The 16,647-nt window shown below is 59.8% G+C and overlaps 7 protein-coding genes across 7 annotated transcripts; 5 read left to right on the top strand and 2 right to left on the bottom strand.

The window, feature by feature from the left end:
* Window positions 1-334: 334 nt before the first annotated feature.
* On the top strand, window positions 335-2,440 carry PG998_000043 (multidrug resistant protein; the record flags this gene model as incomplete). The annotated part of the gene is made up of 1 exon (XM_066866861.1): window positions 335-2,440. One exon carries the CDS (start codon window positions 335-337, stop codon window positions 2,438-2,440), a length of 2,106 nt encoding a protein of 701 aa, XP_066735276.1.
* Window positions 2,441-3,616: 1,176 nt separating this feature from the next.
* Window positions 3,617-5,485, top strand: PG998_000042 (uncharacterized protein; the record flags this gene model as incomplete). The annotated part of the gene is given in 6 exon segments (XM_066866860.1): window positions 3,617-3,845; window positions 3,917-4,113; window positions 4,180-4,304; window positions 4,390-4,710; window positions 4,811-5,326; window positions 5,341-5,485. The coding sequence occupies 6 exon segments, from the start codon at window positions 3,617-3,619 to the stop codon at window positions 5,483-5,485; spliced, it is 1,533 nt and encodes a 510-aa protein (XP_066735275.1).
* A 652-nt stretch (window positions 5,486-6,137) lies between these two features.
* Window positions 6,138-6,640, top strand: PG998_000041 (uncharacterized protein; the record flags this gene model as incomplete). The annotated part of the gene is given in 2 exon segments (XM_066866859.1): window positions 6,138-6,266; window positions 6,278-6,640. The coding sequence occupies 2 exon segments, from the start codon at window positions 6,138-6,140 to the stop codon at window positions 6,638-6,640; spliced, it is 492 nt and encodes a 163-aa protein (XP_066735274.1).
* Window positions 6,641-7,274: 634 nt separating this feature from the next.
* PG998_000040 (uncharacterized protein) lies at window positions 7,275-9,554 on the bottom strand (the record flags this gene model as incomplete). Its single annotated transcript, XM_066866858.1, has 6 exons — window positions 7,275-7,959; window positions 8,195-8,276; window positions 8,343-8,841; window positions 8,892-9,055; window positions 9,117-9,370; window positions 9,430-9,554. The coding sequence occupies 6 exons, from the start codon at window positions 9,552-9,554 to the stop codon at window positions 7,275-7,277; spliced, it is 1,809 nt and encodes a 602-aa protein (XP_066735273.1).
* Window positions 9,555-12,234: 2,680 nt separating this feature from the next.
* On the top strand, window positions 12,235-12,546 carry PG998_000039 (uncharacterized protein; the record flags this gene model as incomplete). The annotated part of the gene is made up of 1 exon (XM_066866857.1): window positions 12,235-12,546. One exon carries the CDS (start codon window positions 12,235-12,237, stop codon window positions 12,544-12,546), a length of 312 nt encoding a protein of 103 aa, XP_066735272.1.
* Window positions 12,547-12,889: 343 nt separating this feature from the next.
* On the top strand, window positions 12,890-13,954 carry PG998_000038 (uncharacterized protein; the record flags this gene model as incomplete). The annotated part of the gene is made up of 2 exons (XM_066866856.1): window positions 12,890-12,981; window positions 13,063-13,954. The coding sequence occupies 2 exons, from the start codon at window positions 12,890-12,892 to the stop codon at window positions 13,952-13,954; spliced, it is 984 nt and encodes a 327-aa protein (XP_066735271.1).
* A 252-nt stretch (window positions 13,955-14,206) lies between these two features.
* Window positions 14,207-15,796, bottom strand: PG998_000037 (uncharacterized protein; the record flags this gene model as incomplete). Its single annotated transcript, XM_066866855.1, has 4 exons — window positions 14,207-14,306; window positions 14,375-14,481; window positions 14,544-14,915; window positions 14,990-15,796. 4 exons carry the CDS (start codon window positions 15,794-15,796, stop codon window positions 14,207-14,209), a joined length of 1,386 nt encoding a protein of 461 aa, XP_066735270.1.
* Between the last annotated feature and the right edge of the window lie 851 nt (window positions 15,797-16,647).

Raw genomic sequence — 16,647 nt, 5'->3', positions numbered from 1 at the left:
CACTGCTACTCCTCCCTCCTCTCACACGTTAGACCGACCCATACGTATCACCACTCCCCGGTTTTTTTCTTACTGCACGTTTTCTTTATTACACGCTCATGTACCAACTAGACGAGCCGCCTCGGCCTCTCTCTCCGCAGTCTTTTCCTGGTCCGCAAAATACTTAAATCTGGGGAACCCCCTTAGAAAAAACGAACAAAGTGGTCGTGCCTTGCTGATTACTGCAACCTGACAGCATTCCTCCCACACACCCGTAGCCTTATGCGGTAGTCCGCCTCGCTACTAACCCCCAACTACTGCTGTCCCTTGCCATCCATCCCTCCGTCCGTCGACCATGGTGGCACCTACCGACAGCGAGAAGACGGCCTTCGGGTCCGAGTCTTCGACCAACAACAACCACAACGGCGTGAACGGCGACAAGGAGCACGCGGGCCCCCTGAAGCCCGCCAACGAGACCGTGGGCGCCCGCCACGAGCGCCTCGACCAGGAGAAGGCCGCCGCCGGCACGGGCAAGCGCGAGCTGAAGGAGGACGAGGTCGAGGACCAGCTCGGCTTCGCCTTCCCGGAGTGGAAGAAGTGGTGGATCCTGACCGTCATCTTCCTGGTGCAGACGTCGATGAACTTCAACACGTCGCTGTACTCCAACGGGCTCGGCGGCATCTCGGACGAGTTCGGCGTCAGCGAGCAGGGCGCCCGCGCCGGCGCCGCCCTCTTCCTCATCTTCTACGCCTTCGGCTGCGAGCTGTGGGCGCCCTGGTCCGAGGAGTTCGGCCGCAAGCCCGTGCTGCAGGCCTCGCTGTTCCTCGTCAACGTCTTCTGCCTGCCCGTCGCCCTGGCCCCCAACTTCGCCAGCGTCATCGTCGGCCGCTGCCTGGGCGGCTTGTCGTCGGCCGGCGGCAGCGTCACGCTGGGCATGATCGCCGACATGTTCGACGGCGACCACCAGCAGTACGCCGTCGCCTACATCGTCTTCTCGTCCGTCGGCGGCTCCATCCTGGGCCCCATCATCGGCGGCTTCGTCGAGCAGTACCTGCACTGGCGCTGGACCATCTGGATCCAGCTGATCTTCGGCGTCTTCGTCCAGGCCCTGCACCTGCTGACGGTGCCCGAGACGCGCACCACCATCATGCTGGACCGCATCGCCAAGAAGCGCCGCAAGACGGGCGAGGACCCCAACTGCTACGGCCCCGACGAGATCGAGTCCTTCTGGGACCGCTTCACCGTCAAGGAGCTGCTCTACACCTGGCTGCGGCCCTTCCGCATGTTCCTGACGGAGCCCATCGTGCTGGTGCTGTCGCTGCTGTCGGGCTTCGCCGACGCCCTGATCTTCATGCAGATCCAGTCCTTCGCCCTCGTCTACAAGCAGTGGGGCTTCAGCGCCTCGCAGATCGGCCTGTCCTTCATCCCGATCGGCATCGGCTACGTCCTCGCCTGGCTGTCCTTCATCCCGGCCATCAAGCGCAACAAGCGCGCCCGCGCCCGCAACCCGCAGGACGAGCACGCCCAGTACGAGTCGCGCCTCAAGTGGCTGCTGTTCCTGGCGCCGTGCCTGCCCGTCGGCCTCATCATCTTCGCCTGGACCAGCACCGGCCCGCCGCTGCACTGGATCGGCACCATGGTCGGCAGCGCCATCATCGGCATCGCCAACTACGCCATCTACATGGCCACCATCGACTACATGATCTGCGCCTACGGGCCCTACTCGGCCTCGGCCACGGGCGGCAACGGCTGGGCCCGCGACTTCCTGGCCGGCGTCCTCACCGTGCCCGCGACGCCCTTCTACTCCAACATCGGCGCCGAGAAGGGCATGAACCTGCCCTACGCCTCCACCATCCTGTTCTGCATATCCTTCATCCTGGTCGCCGCCGTCTACGTCATCTACTGGAAGGGCCCCGCCCTCCGCCGCCGCTCGCCCTTCGCCCAGAGCCTGGCCTCGGGCACCGAGGAGTACCAGGGCCGCCGCCTCAGTCTGGTGCGCAGCCACTCGCACGCCAGCGGCGCCGGCGGCGCCTCCCGCCGCCCTTCGCGTGCCGGCGGTCCCGCGGCCACTGCCGCCGCCGCCGCCCCCCACGGCCCGTCCGACATGGCCGACTCATCCGGGGTGGCGACGCCCGCCGCGCACCGATCGGGAGCCGACACGCCCTCGGGGGCCAAGACGCCAACACGGCCCGGCATGGGGCGCGACCGCTTCGGGCCCAGCAGCCGGCGCAGCTCGTACTACGCCAGCAGGCACGCGGCGGAGCGGGCGCACAGCCGCGTGGCCAGCGCGAGCCAGAGCCGGGCGCAGAGCCGGCGGCACAGCGCCGAGGGGCCGCTGGGGCCGGGCGACACCATCGAGGACGACGACGTCGGGATGCGGCACGAGGAGCACGCGCAGCGGCTGCACAACCACTTGTCGACGATTCCGTCGGTGCAGCCGGAGCGGAGCCGGGAGCTATAAAAGTTCGTTGGATTAAGAGGGGGTGCTGATGAGTAGCAGTGGAATTTGGATTATCTTGCATCTCATGGAGTTTTTCATCATGACGATTTATTATCATGTGCAGGGCCAGGGCTTCTTAGCACGGCGGCTGCGTTGGCTTTACTCGACATACCCCTTTCTTGCTTGGTGTACTATACAGTAATTGAATCAAATGAATAATCATTCAACCGAAATAGCATCGCCGTGTTCTACATCAGTCTGATCCGTGTTTTGATGATATCAGTAGGGAATCAATCTGGAGGCAAGGGACTGTGGCAGCAGCCAGCTTTGGTGCGTCGCGGACGGGCGGTCTTCAAGAGGCCTTAATAAAATGAAGTAGGTTGAGGGGTGGAGGAAAACTTTCAACCCAACTCCCTCTCACCATGGTATAGAATTCACTGCCCTATCTTTCATTGACCGTCAAAATCTTATCACATAATTATTGCCTATTCCAGGGGCGACATGCGATGGGGGGAAAACACCAAAAAGAAAAGGAAAAAATATCGCACTGCGCGTCAGTCTCTCTCTCTGGCGGGGAATTGAACCCCGGTCTCGAGCGTGATTTGACAATGGAAATCCAATGACAAGCTCGCATACTGACCACTATACTACCAAAGACTTGCTTGATGTCCATAAGCTTTTGTCGGGGTAGTTATCGTGTTCTCGGCGACCACCCACTTTGTACTACCCCAAAGTTGGTCACAAGCCAGCTCTTTTACAATGATCTGTGACAAGATTCAGACGCTATAGCTTAATCAGATCATTGGCACACCCTTTTCACTAACACTTGCAGCTCTCCAAGCTAGGCCGTTTTCTCGTCGGTCCCGTACTGGCCTTGACGTTGCATCGCGTCTCCCAAGACGGGGAGATCGTCGGTCGTCGAACCACCCGGATTCTTGAGGATCGTCAAATCAGACAACTTTGGCTTTCTGATAGGTCCCGACTGTTGCACTGCATTGCAGAGGTGCGTCGTTCGTCTAACGGCTACTTGGGACTGAGTGCATGGTTCCCCGCGGCGCGGCATGAGACATCATGGAATCATTTGACGGCGACGATGCGTTCGTTCTCTTTCTTTTAAAGCTGGCACTCGCTCAGCCTGCCTGCACCCTTCCTGGTTGATTGCCTCGTCCCCGAAAGTCACCGCCAGCAGTACTAACCATGTCAATCTTGTCGCTTCACGATCTCTCTGGGTGTCATGTCCTCGGGCTGCTGCTCGTGGGGCTCGTCTCTGCCGCAGCCGTCCGAGTCGTGCGCAATGTGTACCTGCACCCCCTTTCGCAGTTCCCCGGGCCGTGGTACGCGGCGGCCACGTCGCTCACGTCGGCCATCGTTTCGTGGCGGAGGATGGAGCCGGAATGGCTGCTCGGCCTGACGAAGAAGTACGGGAGTAGGTCAATCGATCGTACACCTCGATCAGTAACGGGGGATTCGAGCGTCTCGCAACTGACCGACTCGCAGCGGAGAGCCCTATTCGCATCGCCCCGACCATGTTGCTGTTCCCCAGACCGTCGGCGTTGAAGGACATCTACTGGGACCCGGCCCTGAACCAGAAGACGGAGCTCTACGGGACCGGCGTCCTGGGGCCGCCGCATCTTTTCTCGACTCGCGACGGCGAAGTCCACCGGAGATTACGGAAAGCTCTGGGCGGCACGCACGTAGGTTGCAGTTGGCGCTGAGAGGCCTTGACCTGGATCGTGCCCCCGTTCTAACTCCCCATCTAGTGGTCTATCGGATATCTCAAGAACAATTGGGAGCACCGTATTGACGACCAAGTCCGGCTATTCGAGGAGAAGATGACACAATTCGCAGAGCGAAAGGAAGTCATTGTACTGTCTGACAAAGTCGCGTAAGCCGCTCGCTCATTCGCTGCCCAGCCCCTTTCCCACAAGTCCCCAGGCGGATACAATGAAAAGCTGATGCGTACGACACAGCGAGTTCGCCGCCGACATCATGACCATGGTCTCCTTCTCGGAGCCCTGGGGCTTCGTCCAGCACAGCCGCGACGAGCGCCGGCTCCTGGAGTCGTGGCGCGGCGGGCTTGACTTCTTCGGCGTCGCGGCCCGCTGGCGGTGGTTCCGCCAGAACGTCCTGGCCAACGACCGGCTGTCGGGCTTCTTCCTGCCGTCCGGCAACGACCAGAGCGGCATGGGCTACCTGTACGCCCAGGCCGACCGGCAGGTCGGCTTGCGCGAGGCGAGGATGGCCGCCGAGGGCAAGTCGTACTACATGGAGCGGCCGGACCTTTTGCAGCAGTGAGTCTATTTCTCGGTCCCTCCATTGCGTATGCCGGATTTGCAAAAGTCTAACTAGGCAGTTCGTGATCGGAATAACCCCTCGCTGACTACTCGACAGCTGCCTCGATGCCCGCTACGACTCCGGCGCCCCTCTCACCCCCGTCGAGAAGCGCGCCCACGTCACGCTGCTGATCCAAGCCGGCGCCGACACCACGGCCACGGCCCTGAGCAGCACCCTGCGCTACCTGCTCGCGCAAGACGGCGGCCGGGTCCTCGCGGAAGCGCGCGCCGAGCTCGAAGCGGCGGACCGCGCCGGGCAGCTGAGCGACCCGGTCGCGTACGAGGAGGCGCGCCGCCACCTGCCCTACTTCGGCGCCTGCATCAAGGAGGCGCTGCGCCTGCAGCCGCCCGCCACCAACTTCTTCGGGCGCCTGACTCGGTCCTCGAAAACCATCGACGGCGCGCTCGTGCCGCCCGCCACCGAGGTCACGAGCAACGCGTACGTCGTGCAGCGCGACCCGGTCCTGTACGCGCCGGACCCGGAGACGTACCGGCCGGAGCGCTGGCTGGAGGGGGCGACGCCGGGGCGGCCGAGATGGAGGCGGCGCAGTTCGTCTTCGGCGTCGGGCCCCGCGTGTGTCTGGGCAGGGAGGTCGCGGCCATGGAGCTGTGGAAGCTGCTGCCGCAGGTCGTGCGGCGCTTCGACATGCAGCTGTTGGCCGTCGGGGAGTACACCGTGGCCGGGGGCGTGGCTTACAACCGCGGGTTCGAGGTGCGGCTTACTCGGAGGTGATTATGGGCAAGAGGTGAGAGATGAAGAGGACTTGTGGCAGGAGGTGGGTTGTTTCGTCATCTATGTGTATGCGTATCGCTTCGGGGCAGGTTATTGAACTGCTGAAACAGCAATGTACGGCTTGGGCTTTCTTCTCTGCTATTCATGTGGGCCGTTGATTTACTTTTCAATGATGGAGTGACTGGACTACGAGGGGAGTGATTGTCACATAACAATGGTGTGGATTGGGCCGGCAGTGCTCTACTGATGCCCTCGTCACCTTTGCATGACAATCAAAAATCAAAACAATCAACCCACCGCTTTTCAAAGGGACTCTTTACAATACTTCTGGTTTTTTTTCGAGGTAACGAGTCTCTTGACTTGACCAGAAACTTCCCTACCAACTGCAACCGAATAATTCATTTGGTTGCGAGCCCATCACCATCACAAACGTCCTCCCCATCTTTCCTTCCTGGGAGGACCGTCAAAGTCACAACCAAACTTCAATCCGACCTTTCTACCATTCTCAGAGTTTTTTTGACAAGTAACTCGAAGACCTTTCACTTCCGAACTTCCTGGAACGACCGTCAATCTCGCGATCCAATTCGATTCTACAACCCCCCTCATCACTCAAGGCCATCATCCAAGACCATCTTCTGAGACCACCCCCAAGATGCCGCCTATTTGGACAAAATTCGGCGAGGCCGAAAACATGGAGAAGGGCACCAAGGTTGAAGATTCAGCAGTAGAAGCAGATAATGACGATGTCGATCCGCCCAAGAGCCCTCCCCCGCACGCGACGGTTTGGACGAGTTCCTCGACAAGCTCATTAAGGTCGACAAGGTTGACGAGAAGCGCGAACAGCCAAAGAAGCCGTCCTATGAGATCCCGAACCCTCCTAGTAGTTTCGTTTGGACCCATCTCCCCTACGACGGTGTGACTACCGTAATCCAGCACAAGGACGCTCCTTCGATTGCTCTTCGAGCGATTATGAGCCGTCTTGAAGAGCGAACGGGAGATTGGGACGGCCGTCTTTCCGGGTCCTGTGACCAGGTGAAAGTAAGCGATGGCGAATTCTACCAAGTGACCCTCTTCATATCTCGCAACAGGAATGGACCAAGCTGGGTCAGATTTGGAGACGAGCCTGTTATCATACTCGGTAATAAGGATTTGTAGACTGTGAGAAGATGTACTGGCTGGATGGGGATATGAAGCACTACGACTGCGACTTGACGAGCCTTGGTGGGAATGATGGGCATCTCATAATGTTGAACCACCTTGCTTCGACAGGCACAATGAAGACTACTTTACACAAACTTAACCGATCATGTGATTTGAATGACTTGCGTACTGTATGCACACTTCGTAATTTGACTATCCTCGCTCAAAATTACTGTGGTCATTGTCGAGGTATGAAATCTTCCCGCATTCATTTGCTCAATATCTAGGCAAACCTTTTGAGACTTTCAAACCCTTTGAGACTTCAAGGACATGACAGACAAGTCGCAATAAAAATAACAATTATATTCCATCTAGGAGAGTAAGAAGAAAACTCGCACATTCTACCGAGTGTCGCGTTCGCGGTAGTAAAGGGTGTATCATGCATAAAACAGATTAGACCCCGACGTATCATCGCTCCATCCCTCCCTCCTCTTTCCAAGGCCTCCCTTCCCTTAAGAACCCAAAACCACACGCTATCTAGAATGTATATTCTTTCTCTCTACCTTCTAGACATCTCTTTTCTTTGCTTTCTTTCTTCTATCTCACGGTCTAATCTCAACTTAATCAACTGTTCCCCCTGTCGCATTCGCTATGACCAGACATCCGCCTCCGCCCGAAGCTGCGGGAAGTCGCTGACGCTCGACGTGCTGCTCAGCGAGCTGGCCGTCTTGGGCGTGACGCCCGGCGCCATCAACAGGCTGCCGCCCGACGTGTCGCTGCCGCCGACGGAGCACGCGTCGTCATCCTCAACCGCAACAGCGCTCTCCTTCTCCTTGCGCGCCACCAGCGCCGCCGCGGCCACGGCGGCGCGCACGACGACCTCGCGGTGGCGGTCCTCGGCGGAGCGGCGGTCGCGCTCGGCGGCGCGCTCGAGCTCCTCGTCGTCCTCGCCCTTGCCCGTCTCCCACATGCCGCGCAGGGCGTGGGCGGTGGCGTCGCCGTGGCGGGGCACGAGGTCGAACTCGAAGGGCGAGGGCTTGGCGATCAGCAGCGGCGTGAAGTCGTTCCAGTGCACGGGCACCTCGGTGCCGTCGGCGTTGCGCTTCTTCTGGATCCGGAAGGCCCACGCCATGCCGCCCATGGCCAGGAACAGGTCCATCTCCACGATGGGCACGCCCTGGCACGTCCGCCGCCCGAACCCGAACTGCGAGAAGCCCGCCAGGTTCGGGTACATGCTCAGCGGCTCCTTGTACGTCGGGTACTTGGGCTCGAGCCAGCGCGCCGGGTTGAACGTCTCGGCGTCCGGGTACGTCGTCTCGTCCCGGGTGATGCCCCTGGAGAGAATTTGTTAGTGGCTTTCATCTCAAGTGGCAAACAAAGTTACTCTTCGACTTCGGATGTCCGAAGGTTTGGGGCAATGTCAAAACTGCATGACGCGCTTGGCACACATGTGCCAATCTGAGTGGAGAGGTAGCCGTGGAATTGGCAGGACGAGAAGCGAGAAGAAAGTGATATGGAGGGAAAACAGGATAGAAGAAACCGATCTCAAACAGTATCGCTTCTACTCACCATTCCAATGCGTGAATCGTAGCGCCGGCAGGAATAAAGTAGCCGTTGTAGACATCGTCCTTCTCCACAGCATGCGGGATGCCTGTGTAAAAAATTGTCAGACCAAGTAAAACGTGACACAATGCAGACCCGTAAGAGAAAGACTCACCAGTAGGGACGGGCGGGCGCCACCGGATGACCTCCTTGACGACGGCACGCAGCAGCGGCATCTTCTCGCGGTCGTCCCACTCGGGGCACCGGCCGGGACAGACGTCGTCGATCTCGAGCTGCAGCTTGTGCTGCCACTCGGGGAAGTGCAGCATGGCCAGCAGGAAGCTCTGGATGGGGCTGCCGATGGTCAGGGCGCCGGCGATGGCCATCTGGCCCACGACGTAGGTGGCCTCGGCCTCGGCGCCCCACTTGGCCGCGTCGCCGGGCTTGGACAGGGTGTCGACGAAGGTGCGGACGAAGGAGGGGTCGGCGGTGCCGGCGCCGACGGCGTCGCGCACGTGCCGCACGCTGCTCTTGAACAGGCCCGCCTCGACCTCGTGCCGCGCGTGCTCCCGCTGCTTCCACGGCGACAGGCAGTACGGCACGTGCATCAGCCACGAGATGATGTTGGGCAGCGCCCCCGACGGCGAGATGGTCTCGAGCAGCCCGAACGTCGTCTCGCGCAGCAGGTTGGCCGGGTGCGGGCTCCCCACGACAGCCGCGACACGGTCCGCGCCGTGAACTGCTCGATGTACTCGCGGTACTGCGACGCGTCTTGGTACAGCAGGTACAGGAACCGGTCGCGCTCCTTGGAGGGGTAGTTGTGCAGCGACGCGTTGGCCGACTGGGCCATCAGGTGCTGGGCCAGTTTCCGTTGCCTCTTCCACGTATCTAGAGAGTGTCAGTAACTGGCTCGGCTTAGACGAGGAAGCCTTGGCTGGCAAGCACCCACCATTGCGGCCGTGGAGAGCGAGATACTCCCCGCCGGTTCGGTTGTTGGGCAAGTTGGGGATCATGGGGCGATCCGAGTAGATGACAGCGCGCCGCGACAACAGGTCGTGAGCCACGGCCTCGGATGAGATCCAGACGTGGACCGAGCCGAAGATCTCCATCTGGTAGATGGGGCCGTACTCCTTGGCCCATTCGTAAAACTTGAGCCAGGTCTTCTCGGCAGGGACATCGTGTATGCGGCCCAGGAGGGGAGGCCTGGCGATGTTGGGTCAGCATGGTGGCACAGTAGAGGCAGGCAGCATCGACAGCATCACTTACCCTTGGGGCCAGGGAGAGGTCGGGCACCAGGAGGGATCTTGTTCCGATTATGCTCCTTCTTCTTGAGGTACGCGACGTAAAGCAGCAACAAGACAATGGCAAAAACGGGTCCTGCGGCCATGATGCCTCAGTGTTCGGTCCGACTCATGAAACGTCTGTATCCAGCAGAGAAGATGAGGTGGGATCGTGTTCGATTCTAGTCAACAATAAACAATACGACACGATGGAAAAGAATGACGGACGGCTAGGTGGTCTTAGGGGAGGAGGCACAACCACATGGAACGAGCGTGGATCGGCAATGGAAAGAGTCCGCAGGGAAGCAAAAAGGGAATAAGGCCCCGGGGTGCATAGGTTTATGATGAACGGAAGAGTTTCGTCGACAACCCCTCTCGTGCATACATATACTACCAAAAAGCGAGAGCGAGACGGCGGTCGAGGCGCGGCTACAGCATGGGCCGAGTCGAGAGGACGCACTGCAGCCAACCTTGACTACAGGGGGATGACCATGAGGGCACAGCCGTGTGCGGAAGGAACAGAGAAAGAGGGGTGCTTCTCGTTGCCCAGAACATCGGGTATGTCATGCCTGGCATGGCGGGCCAGAGAGGACAGGGCCTGACCAGGACATGGGCCCAACCACGAGGAAGTCAACGGATGGGCTAGTCATCCTGCTGGAGCAGATGGCGGGGGCGGGTGTCAACTTGTCACTCGAACAAGCATAGTGCGCCTTTGTACACGGTGGAAAGATCAAGTTGACCGGGGACAAGGACTCCTTCACAGCGAGACGCTGCTTGGTGAGCAGGGTAAAGCAGGAGGCCGGGGTCGTGTTGTGACTTTAGGCATCGGCATCTTGGCACAAGATTCCATCGGACCAACTCTAGACACTCAGCAGACAGCTTGTGATCGAGCACCGATCTGGCGGAGCACTGCCCATCCCCCTCTGCGAGTCGATGACGGTATAGCCCGACGTATCGGGGCACAGACTAGAAGAAGCTAGGCGATATAGAAATCATTTCATACCCAAGCAAGATGCATACATGTGCGGAAACTGCTGCATAGGTGCAGCTCGTATGCTGCGGGCGGACGGCCGCCCAGCAAGCCAACCACCAACAGCCAAGCATCCTCGTTGGCGCAGCCGTTGGGAAAGCGGTGTCTTCTGAGCCGTGCGCCTCGCCCTCTACCTGCAGCATTGGATAAGGCCTCGCGAATGGACAGGCCTACTCGCAAGCTGCTGCCGCGACACCGGGCAATTACCAAGGCGATGCCATGGGAAGCCGTGACCGGCCTGCTGGAAAAGCAAGCATAACACGCACTAGGCTGGCTCGAAAGTTCAGCCGCGCTACGAAGCGCCAGGCGTGAGGCTTGGACGGGATTTGGCTTCACCGTTAGATAGAGCGCAGGTAGACGTGGTGCCGAGATTGCCTGGTTGATCCCGGTTGCCCGAACAGAACAAAGAAAAGCCCTCTCTCGCAGTTGCTTCGTCGTAGTTCGGGGCTTGTAGTTGTTTGTTTGCCTTGCCTCGCCTGCCCAAGCTGTTGTCGGCTTGGTTGCCAAGCGGGATGCCGCGTCGGAGATTTGCCCGCCCAACCGGCGTGGCCTGCATGACCTGGCGGGCTACAGCCACCAATCACCGGGTCGGTAATAACTCGCAGAACCAGCCGGTGCAATGCTGGGGGGACGGTTATGTAAACGAGGTGCGTACACACTGGCCCGTTGTTGGCGACGAATAAGGGAGTCGGCGACTCGGCAAAACAAACCTGCCGGGACCGACGCTGTGTTGTTGGTTGTCTTTGCTTCTAGCCAACATAGGGGGCCTCCCACGTGACAGCATACGAAATACCACATGTGCAAGCAGACCTCCCATAGAAGCATGTTGTGATGGCCAAACACAGATGGGCAGGTTCCCGCATGCAAGCGATCCAAGGTGCCTGCATAAGTCTCCGAGCACACTCGTCAACATGCTGAGTCAAATTATGGCGGTTGTGCAATACAGATGCGGCGCTCGCTTCTTGCTGCTTTCAGCACGTGTGGCTGTCCAGATTTCCTCTTTCGGGCCCAGCTCCCAAGACTCTCTCGCCCAGTCGCCTATGCAGGATTCGGGGAACGCAGGGGGAGTGGTGGCTTGTTTTAGTTTGGGGTTAGCACCGGGGAGATCAAGAGCGCCACCGCCCATTCATGTTTGCTCTGTCTCCTCGTCGCCTTGATCAGGGGTCTGACCGCTAAGCGCGCTCGGTACTGCTGACGCTTCAGGTAGAGCTGTCGCGCATGTGTGGCTGGCTTGTTGGGCAAAGCCCGGGGCCGTCAACAGTACGAGGACGACAAGCAAGAGTTCTTGGGTGGACGCGAGAGGAAACGTCCACGCGAGTCCTGTAAGCTACTGATCTCTCCTTTGGGCGGCACGTTGGGTCAAAGACCAACTGGCATTGTACGGGCCTTCAAAGAGCGCCGCGAACTGATTGATACTTGCTGCTGGCCATTGTTAGCATTTTTAGCATCTAGCCCGGACAGCACGGATCGACGAATGCCGGACAGACCAAGCATTGTCCATTCTTTGCCCGCCCGAGCATACAATGCGCCTTTGTTGGAACGGATTGTGCCCCTAGAGACAATGTGGCCGCAGCCTACTAATAGCCGCGTCTCTCGTCACCTACTTTCAAGCCGACCAGCTCTGGCATCGAAGACAACAAACCACCGGTCTCTTTCGTTGGGGGATTACATCGCATCACAAGCTAAGTAGATTCGTTTCGTCTCTCTCCCTCTCCCTCGAGCAGCATCAAACAAAACAAAACAGACAAGTCAGCACCATGTGCATCGAGCAGACGATATGGTACCCGTGCCTGACCCACGCGGCCATGAAGCCCATCACGCAGTACTGCCCCCGGTTCGACCGGGAGGCGTCGCGGCAGCAGGACTGCGGCGCCGTCAAGGACCTCGACGTGCTCGTGGCGCCGGCGCTGCGGGCGCACCTCGACGAGCCGTGCCCCTACGGCTGCGAGCCGCCGGTCCAGCCGATCCAGTGGAGCCCCCTCGTCAAGTCCGGGTCCAAGAAGGTCGGCAAGTCGCTGGCCGGCGGGCTGCGGCGGGCCCGGCAGGGGGTCAAGGAGGCGCTGCGTTGAGCGCAGGCGTCTGGACTCGTTTAGATAGTCTTTTGTTGTTAGCGATTTATATTCCCATTAGTATCAAGACCCTACAGTCCCAGCTGCATGTCATGTCTCAGCCTCTCCGTCCGAAGTCTCGCGCAGCGGGCTTCCACTAAAGAATAGCGCCAAGAGCGCCAAAAGACCCAGGAACCCCTCCATGCATTAGCGGCCCCTCAACGCGCTACCCTCCCTAACTTCGCGTCACGTCGCGCTCCTTAATTGAAATCACTTTATTTTTCTTTCCCATACCCAATACATCACCACAGCCACCACGAAGACACAGGATACAGATCTGCAACAGACTCAATTGCACTTCAAGATGGGCTCCACGAACCCCAGAAACCATGAGGAATACCAGTACCTCGATCTCGTGCGCGACATCCTAGATAACGGCGAACGCCGACCCGACAGGTATGTCTTCTTGTCTTCTCTCCCTCTGCCAGCGAAGAAGAAAAGGAGGCCACAAACTGACAGACGGCCCCAATCCTCCAGAACCGGAACAGGCACATACTCCATCTTCGCGCCGCGGCCCCTCAAGTTCGCCCTCCACGCCCCCGCCGCCCCCGATTCCGCCTCCTCCGACCCGCAACCGATCCTGCCCCTGCTGACGACGAAGCGCGTCTTCACGCGGGCCGTCGTCGCGGAGCTGCTGTGGTTCATCTCGGGGTCGACGTCGTCGAAGCCGCTGAGCGATGCGGGCATCAAGATCTGGGACGGCAACGGCTCGCGCGAGTTCCTGGACGGCCTGGGCCTGACGCACCGCGCCGAGGGCGACCTGGGCCCCGTCTACGGCTTCCAGTGGCGCCACTTCGGCGCCGACTACGTCGACTGCGACGCCGACTACAGCGGCCAGGGCGTCGACCAGCTCGCCGAGGTCGTCCACAAGCTGCGCCACCGCCCCTACGACCGCCGCATCGTCCTCAGCGCCTGGAACCCCAAGGCCATGCCGGAGATGGTGCTGCCGCCGTGCCACATGTTCGCCCAGTTCCACGTGTCGTACCCGCGGAGCAGCCGAGACGACGCGACGGAAACGGACGAGAAGAACAAGCCCAAGGGCCACCTGCACTGCCAGCTCTACCAGCGCTCCTGCGACATGGGCCTCGGCGTCCCCTTCAACATCGCCAGCTACGCGCTGCTGACGCACATGCTGGCCCACGTCTGCGACCTGGTGCCCGGCAGCCTGACGCACGTCATGGGCGACGCCCACGTCTACGTCGACCACGTCGACGCGCTGCGCACCCAGCTGGACCGCGAGCCCCGCGCGTTCCCGCGCCTCGAGATCGCCAAGGAAAAGAACGGCAGCATCGACGGCTGGAAGGTCGACGACTTCGCCATCCACGGCTACGACCCGCACAAGTCCATCGCCATGAAGATGTCGGTGTAGTACCGATACAAAAATCAGTCAGAACGAGGACACGAATTATTTACGAATTGGGGTGGTGTATGATTGGGGCGAGAGGTCACGCTGCTGTTTTGGACAACTATGAATAGATAGACTTGTTTGCATAGCTTAGACATTTAGATAATGCAATATTGGTCATGACTCAAGGTATCAAGAACGCCGTGCGATGAAACCCCTTACACGCTCTGCCAGACATTCGTGCAGACTCATATGGCCAACCAATCTGTTCAGCACTTAGGCGCCCATGATGATCTTCTCCAACTCTTCTGGGTCCTTGGGGCAGTCCGTCAGGTTCACACTGCCGTCCTTGGTGACGAGGATGTTGTCCTCAATGCTGCACATACCGTCAGATTAGTCAAGTCACGAGGGTATTAAGTATTAAATAGCAGGCGGGAGACTCACCGAACGCCGCCGACATCCCAGTACTTGTCGAGGACCTTCTCGTCGATGAACTGCGCATGCTTGGGGTCCTTGAGATAGGGGCGGATAATGAAGTCGCAGAAGTAGATCTAGGGATCCCGTGAGTCACTGCTGCATAGCGCACGGCTGAGAAGGAAGAAAGAACACTTACACCAGGCTCGACAGTGATGACGCTGTTGGCCGGCAGATTCCGTCGCACCCGCAAGAAGCGGAAAAGGGGGTCGGGGTCCGCGTAGTTGGGGTGGCCGCCCGTGTCGTGCGTGTCCATGCCCAGGTAGTGGCCCAAGCCGTGGGGCAGGAAGGCGGCGCTCGTCCTCGCCTTCAGGATCTCCTCCTTGTCGCCCTTCAGGACGCCGAGGGCCAGCAGGCCGTCGATGGCGATCTTGTGCGCCAGCAGGTGCACGTCGTCCCAGGCCACGCCCTCCTTCAGCATCGCGATGCAGTCCAGCTGCATCTTGAGCACGATGTCGTAGACGGCGCGCGACTCCTTGGTGAACTTGCCCGAGATGGGGAAGGTTCTCGTCTGGGGCATGGTCAGTCAGTCGACGGAGAAGCGCAGGGATCACGTATCCAAGGAGACCGTCGGCGCAAACTCACAATATCCGAAGCGTACAGCTTCCACTCGCAGCCCGCGTCCAGCAACAGCAGATCCTTGCCGGGCATCTCCTTGTTGTTGTGCACGTAGTGCAGCGTGGCAGCCGAGCGCCCGCTGGCGACGATGCTGGGGTAGGCCTGGAACTTGGCGTTCTTCTTGTGGCACTCGCCCAGGAACAAGGCCTCGAGCTCGTACTCGTTCCTGGCGGCGCGGACGTTCCGCATGACGGCCCGGTGCGCGGCCTCGCTGATCATGTTGGCCTGCCGGATCAGGGCGACCTCGTACTCGTCCTTGACGACGCGGCACTCGTCGACGGCCTCGCCCAGCGCCGCGAAGTCGGTCGCGTCGAAGCCCAGGAAGCTGACGTGCGGCGCGACGCGGTCCGCGATGGCGAAGACGGTGTTCTTGGCGGCGGCGGCGCCGAGGCGCGCCAGCGTCGCGTTGAGCTCCGTCGCCGGCAGCACGGCGTCGACGTCGCAGCGGGCGAGGGCGTCGTCGGCCGACAGCGGCAGGCCGGACCAGATGACCTCCTCGGGGTCGACGGGCGGGATGAAGAGCGTCGTGCGGGCCGTGGCCATGTCGTGCACGAGGTAGCTGTCGGCGACGTCGTCCAGGCCGCTGAGGTACATGAAGGCGCGGCGCTGGCGGAACGGCACCGGTTCGTCGCAGTCCTCGAGCAGGCCCGACGCCTGGCCCTCGACGTACAGCACGCCGTCGGTCACGCCCGTCTTGGCGCGGATGTAGGCGGCGACGCGCGCGGCGTGGGCCTTGGCCGGGTACTTGGCCGCGAGGATCTTGGTCACGTCCATGGTGGTGGTCGTCGTCGTCGCACGAGGAGGGGTCGTGGAGAAGTTCCGAAGACGATGAAAGGAATTCGAGGTTGGCCCGATTGGCAGCAGTGACGATGGTACGACTCGGAAGGGCGTTGGGCGACGGCTTCGTGGGAGTTGGACTCGTGCACACCTGCTAAAGAATCGCAGAGGGACGAAGGACATTTGGCGTGGGAAAAGCTTTCGACAGACGGAGGACCTACCTGCCTCTTTGAGCCCATCAGCAGCTTGAGGGACTCTTGCGATAGGCGGGTTGCCTCGGATCCAGGCGGGGCAGGAGGCTGTCTGCGGGGTTGTTGGAGCTCGGCAACTTCCGGCAGCGAGAATGCTGAAAGTGCCTTGACTGTTCTGTGAATAGTATCCAACAACTATGAAGTGACCTTTTCCCCTGCGATGGAGACGAATCAGAACTTTGGGAATGTCAAGCATGACCAATCCGGTTACGGGGTCCATGTCATCGCCTGCCTCACTTCCCCGACTGATACATCATGGGCCATCACAACTGAGGAAGGAGGCAGCAAAGCCGGTTTGAGGGACTGTGGCCGCAAGGGAATTACATCCAGTCACTTCGAAGCCCCTGATAAATCCCAGACCAGTTCAAAAGACTCTTGCAGCAAAGGCGGGTGGTGCAGTGGTTGAATCCAGGGAGAATAGTTCGCCAAGGCTTACACCATGACCACCGTGAGAAGCATTTATTAAAACAAAGGTGTCGTCTATTCTGTCCGGCAGTACAAACGGCACACAATATAGTTGCACCTTCTGAGAAGCATGACTAAATGTCAGAGTTCTACAAAATAGTTATATTCTTTCTTTGTCAGTTCGTCGAGCTG

The sequence above is a fragment of the Apiospora kogelbergensis genome, assembly GCF_038363985.1.
Source record: "Apiospora kogelbergensis strain CBS 113332 chromosome Unknown utg000001l_segment0_segment0, whole genome shotgun sequence".
NCBI classification, from domain to species: Eukaryota; Fungi; Ascomycota; class Sordariomycetes; order Amphisphaeriales; family Apiosporaceae; genus Apiospora; species Apiospora kogelbergensis.
The sequence above is the reverse complement of the archived record's forward strand: the minus strand, read 5'-3'. Positions and strand labels throughout refer to the sequence as shown.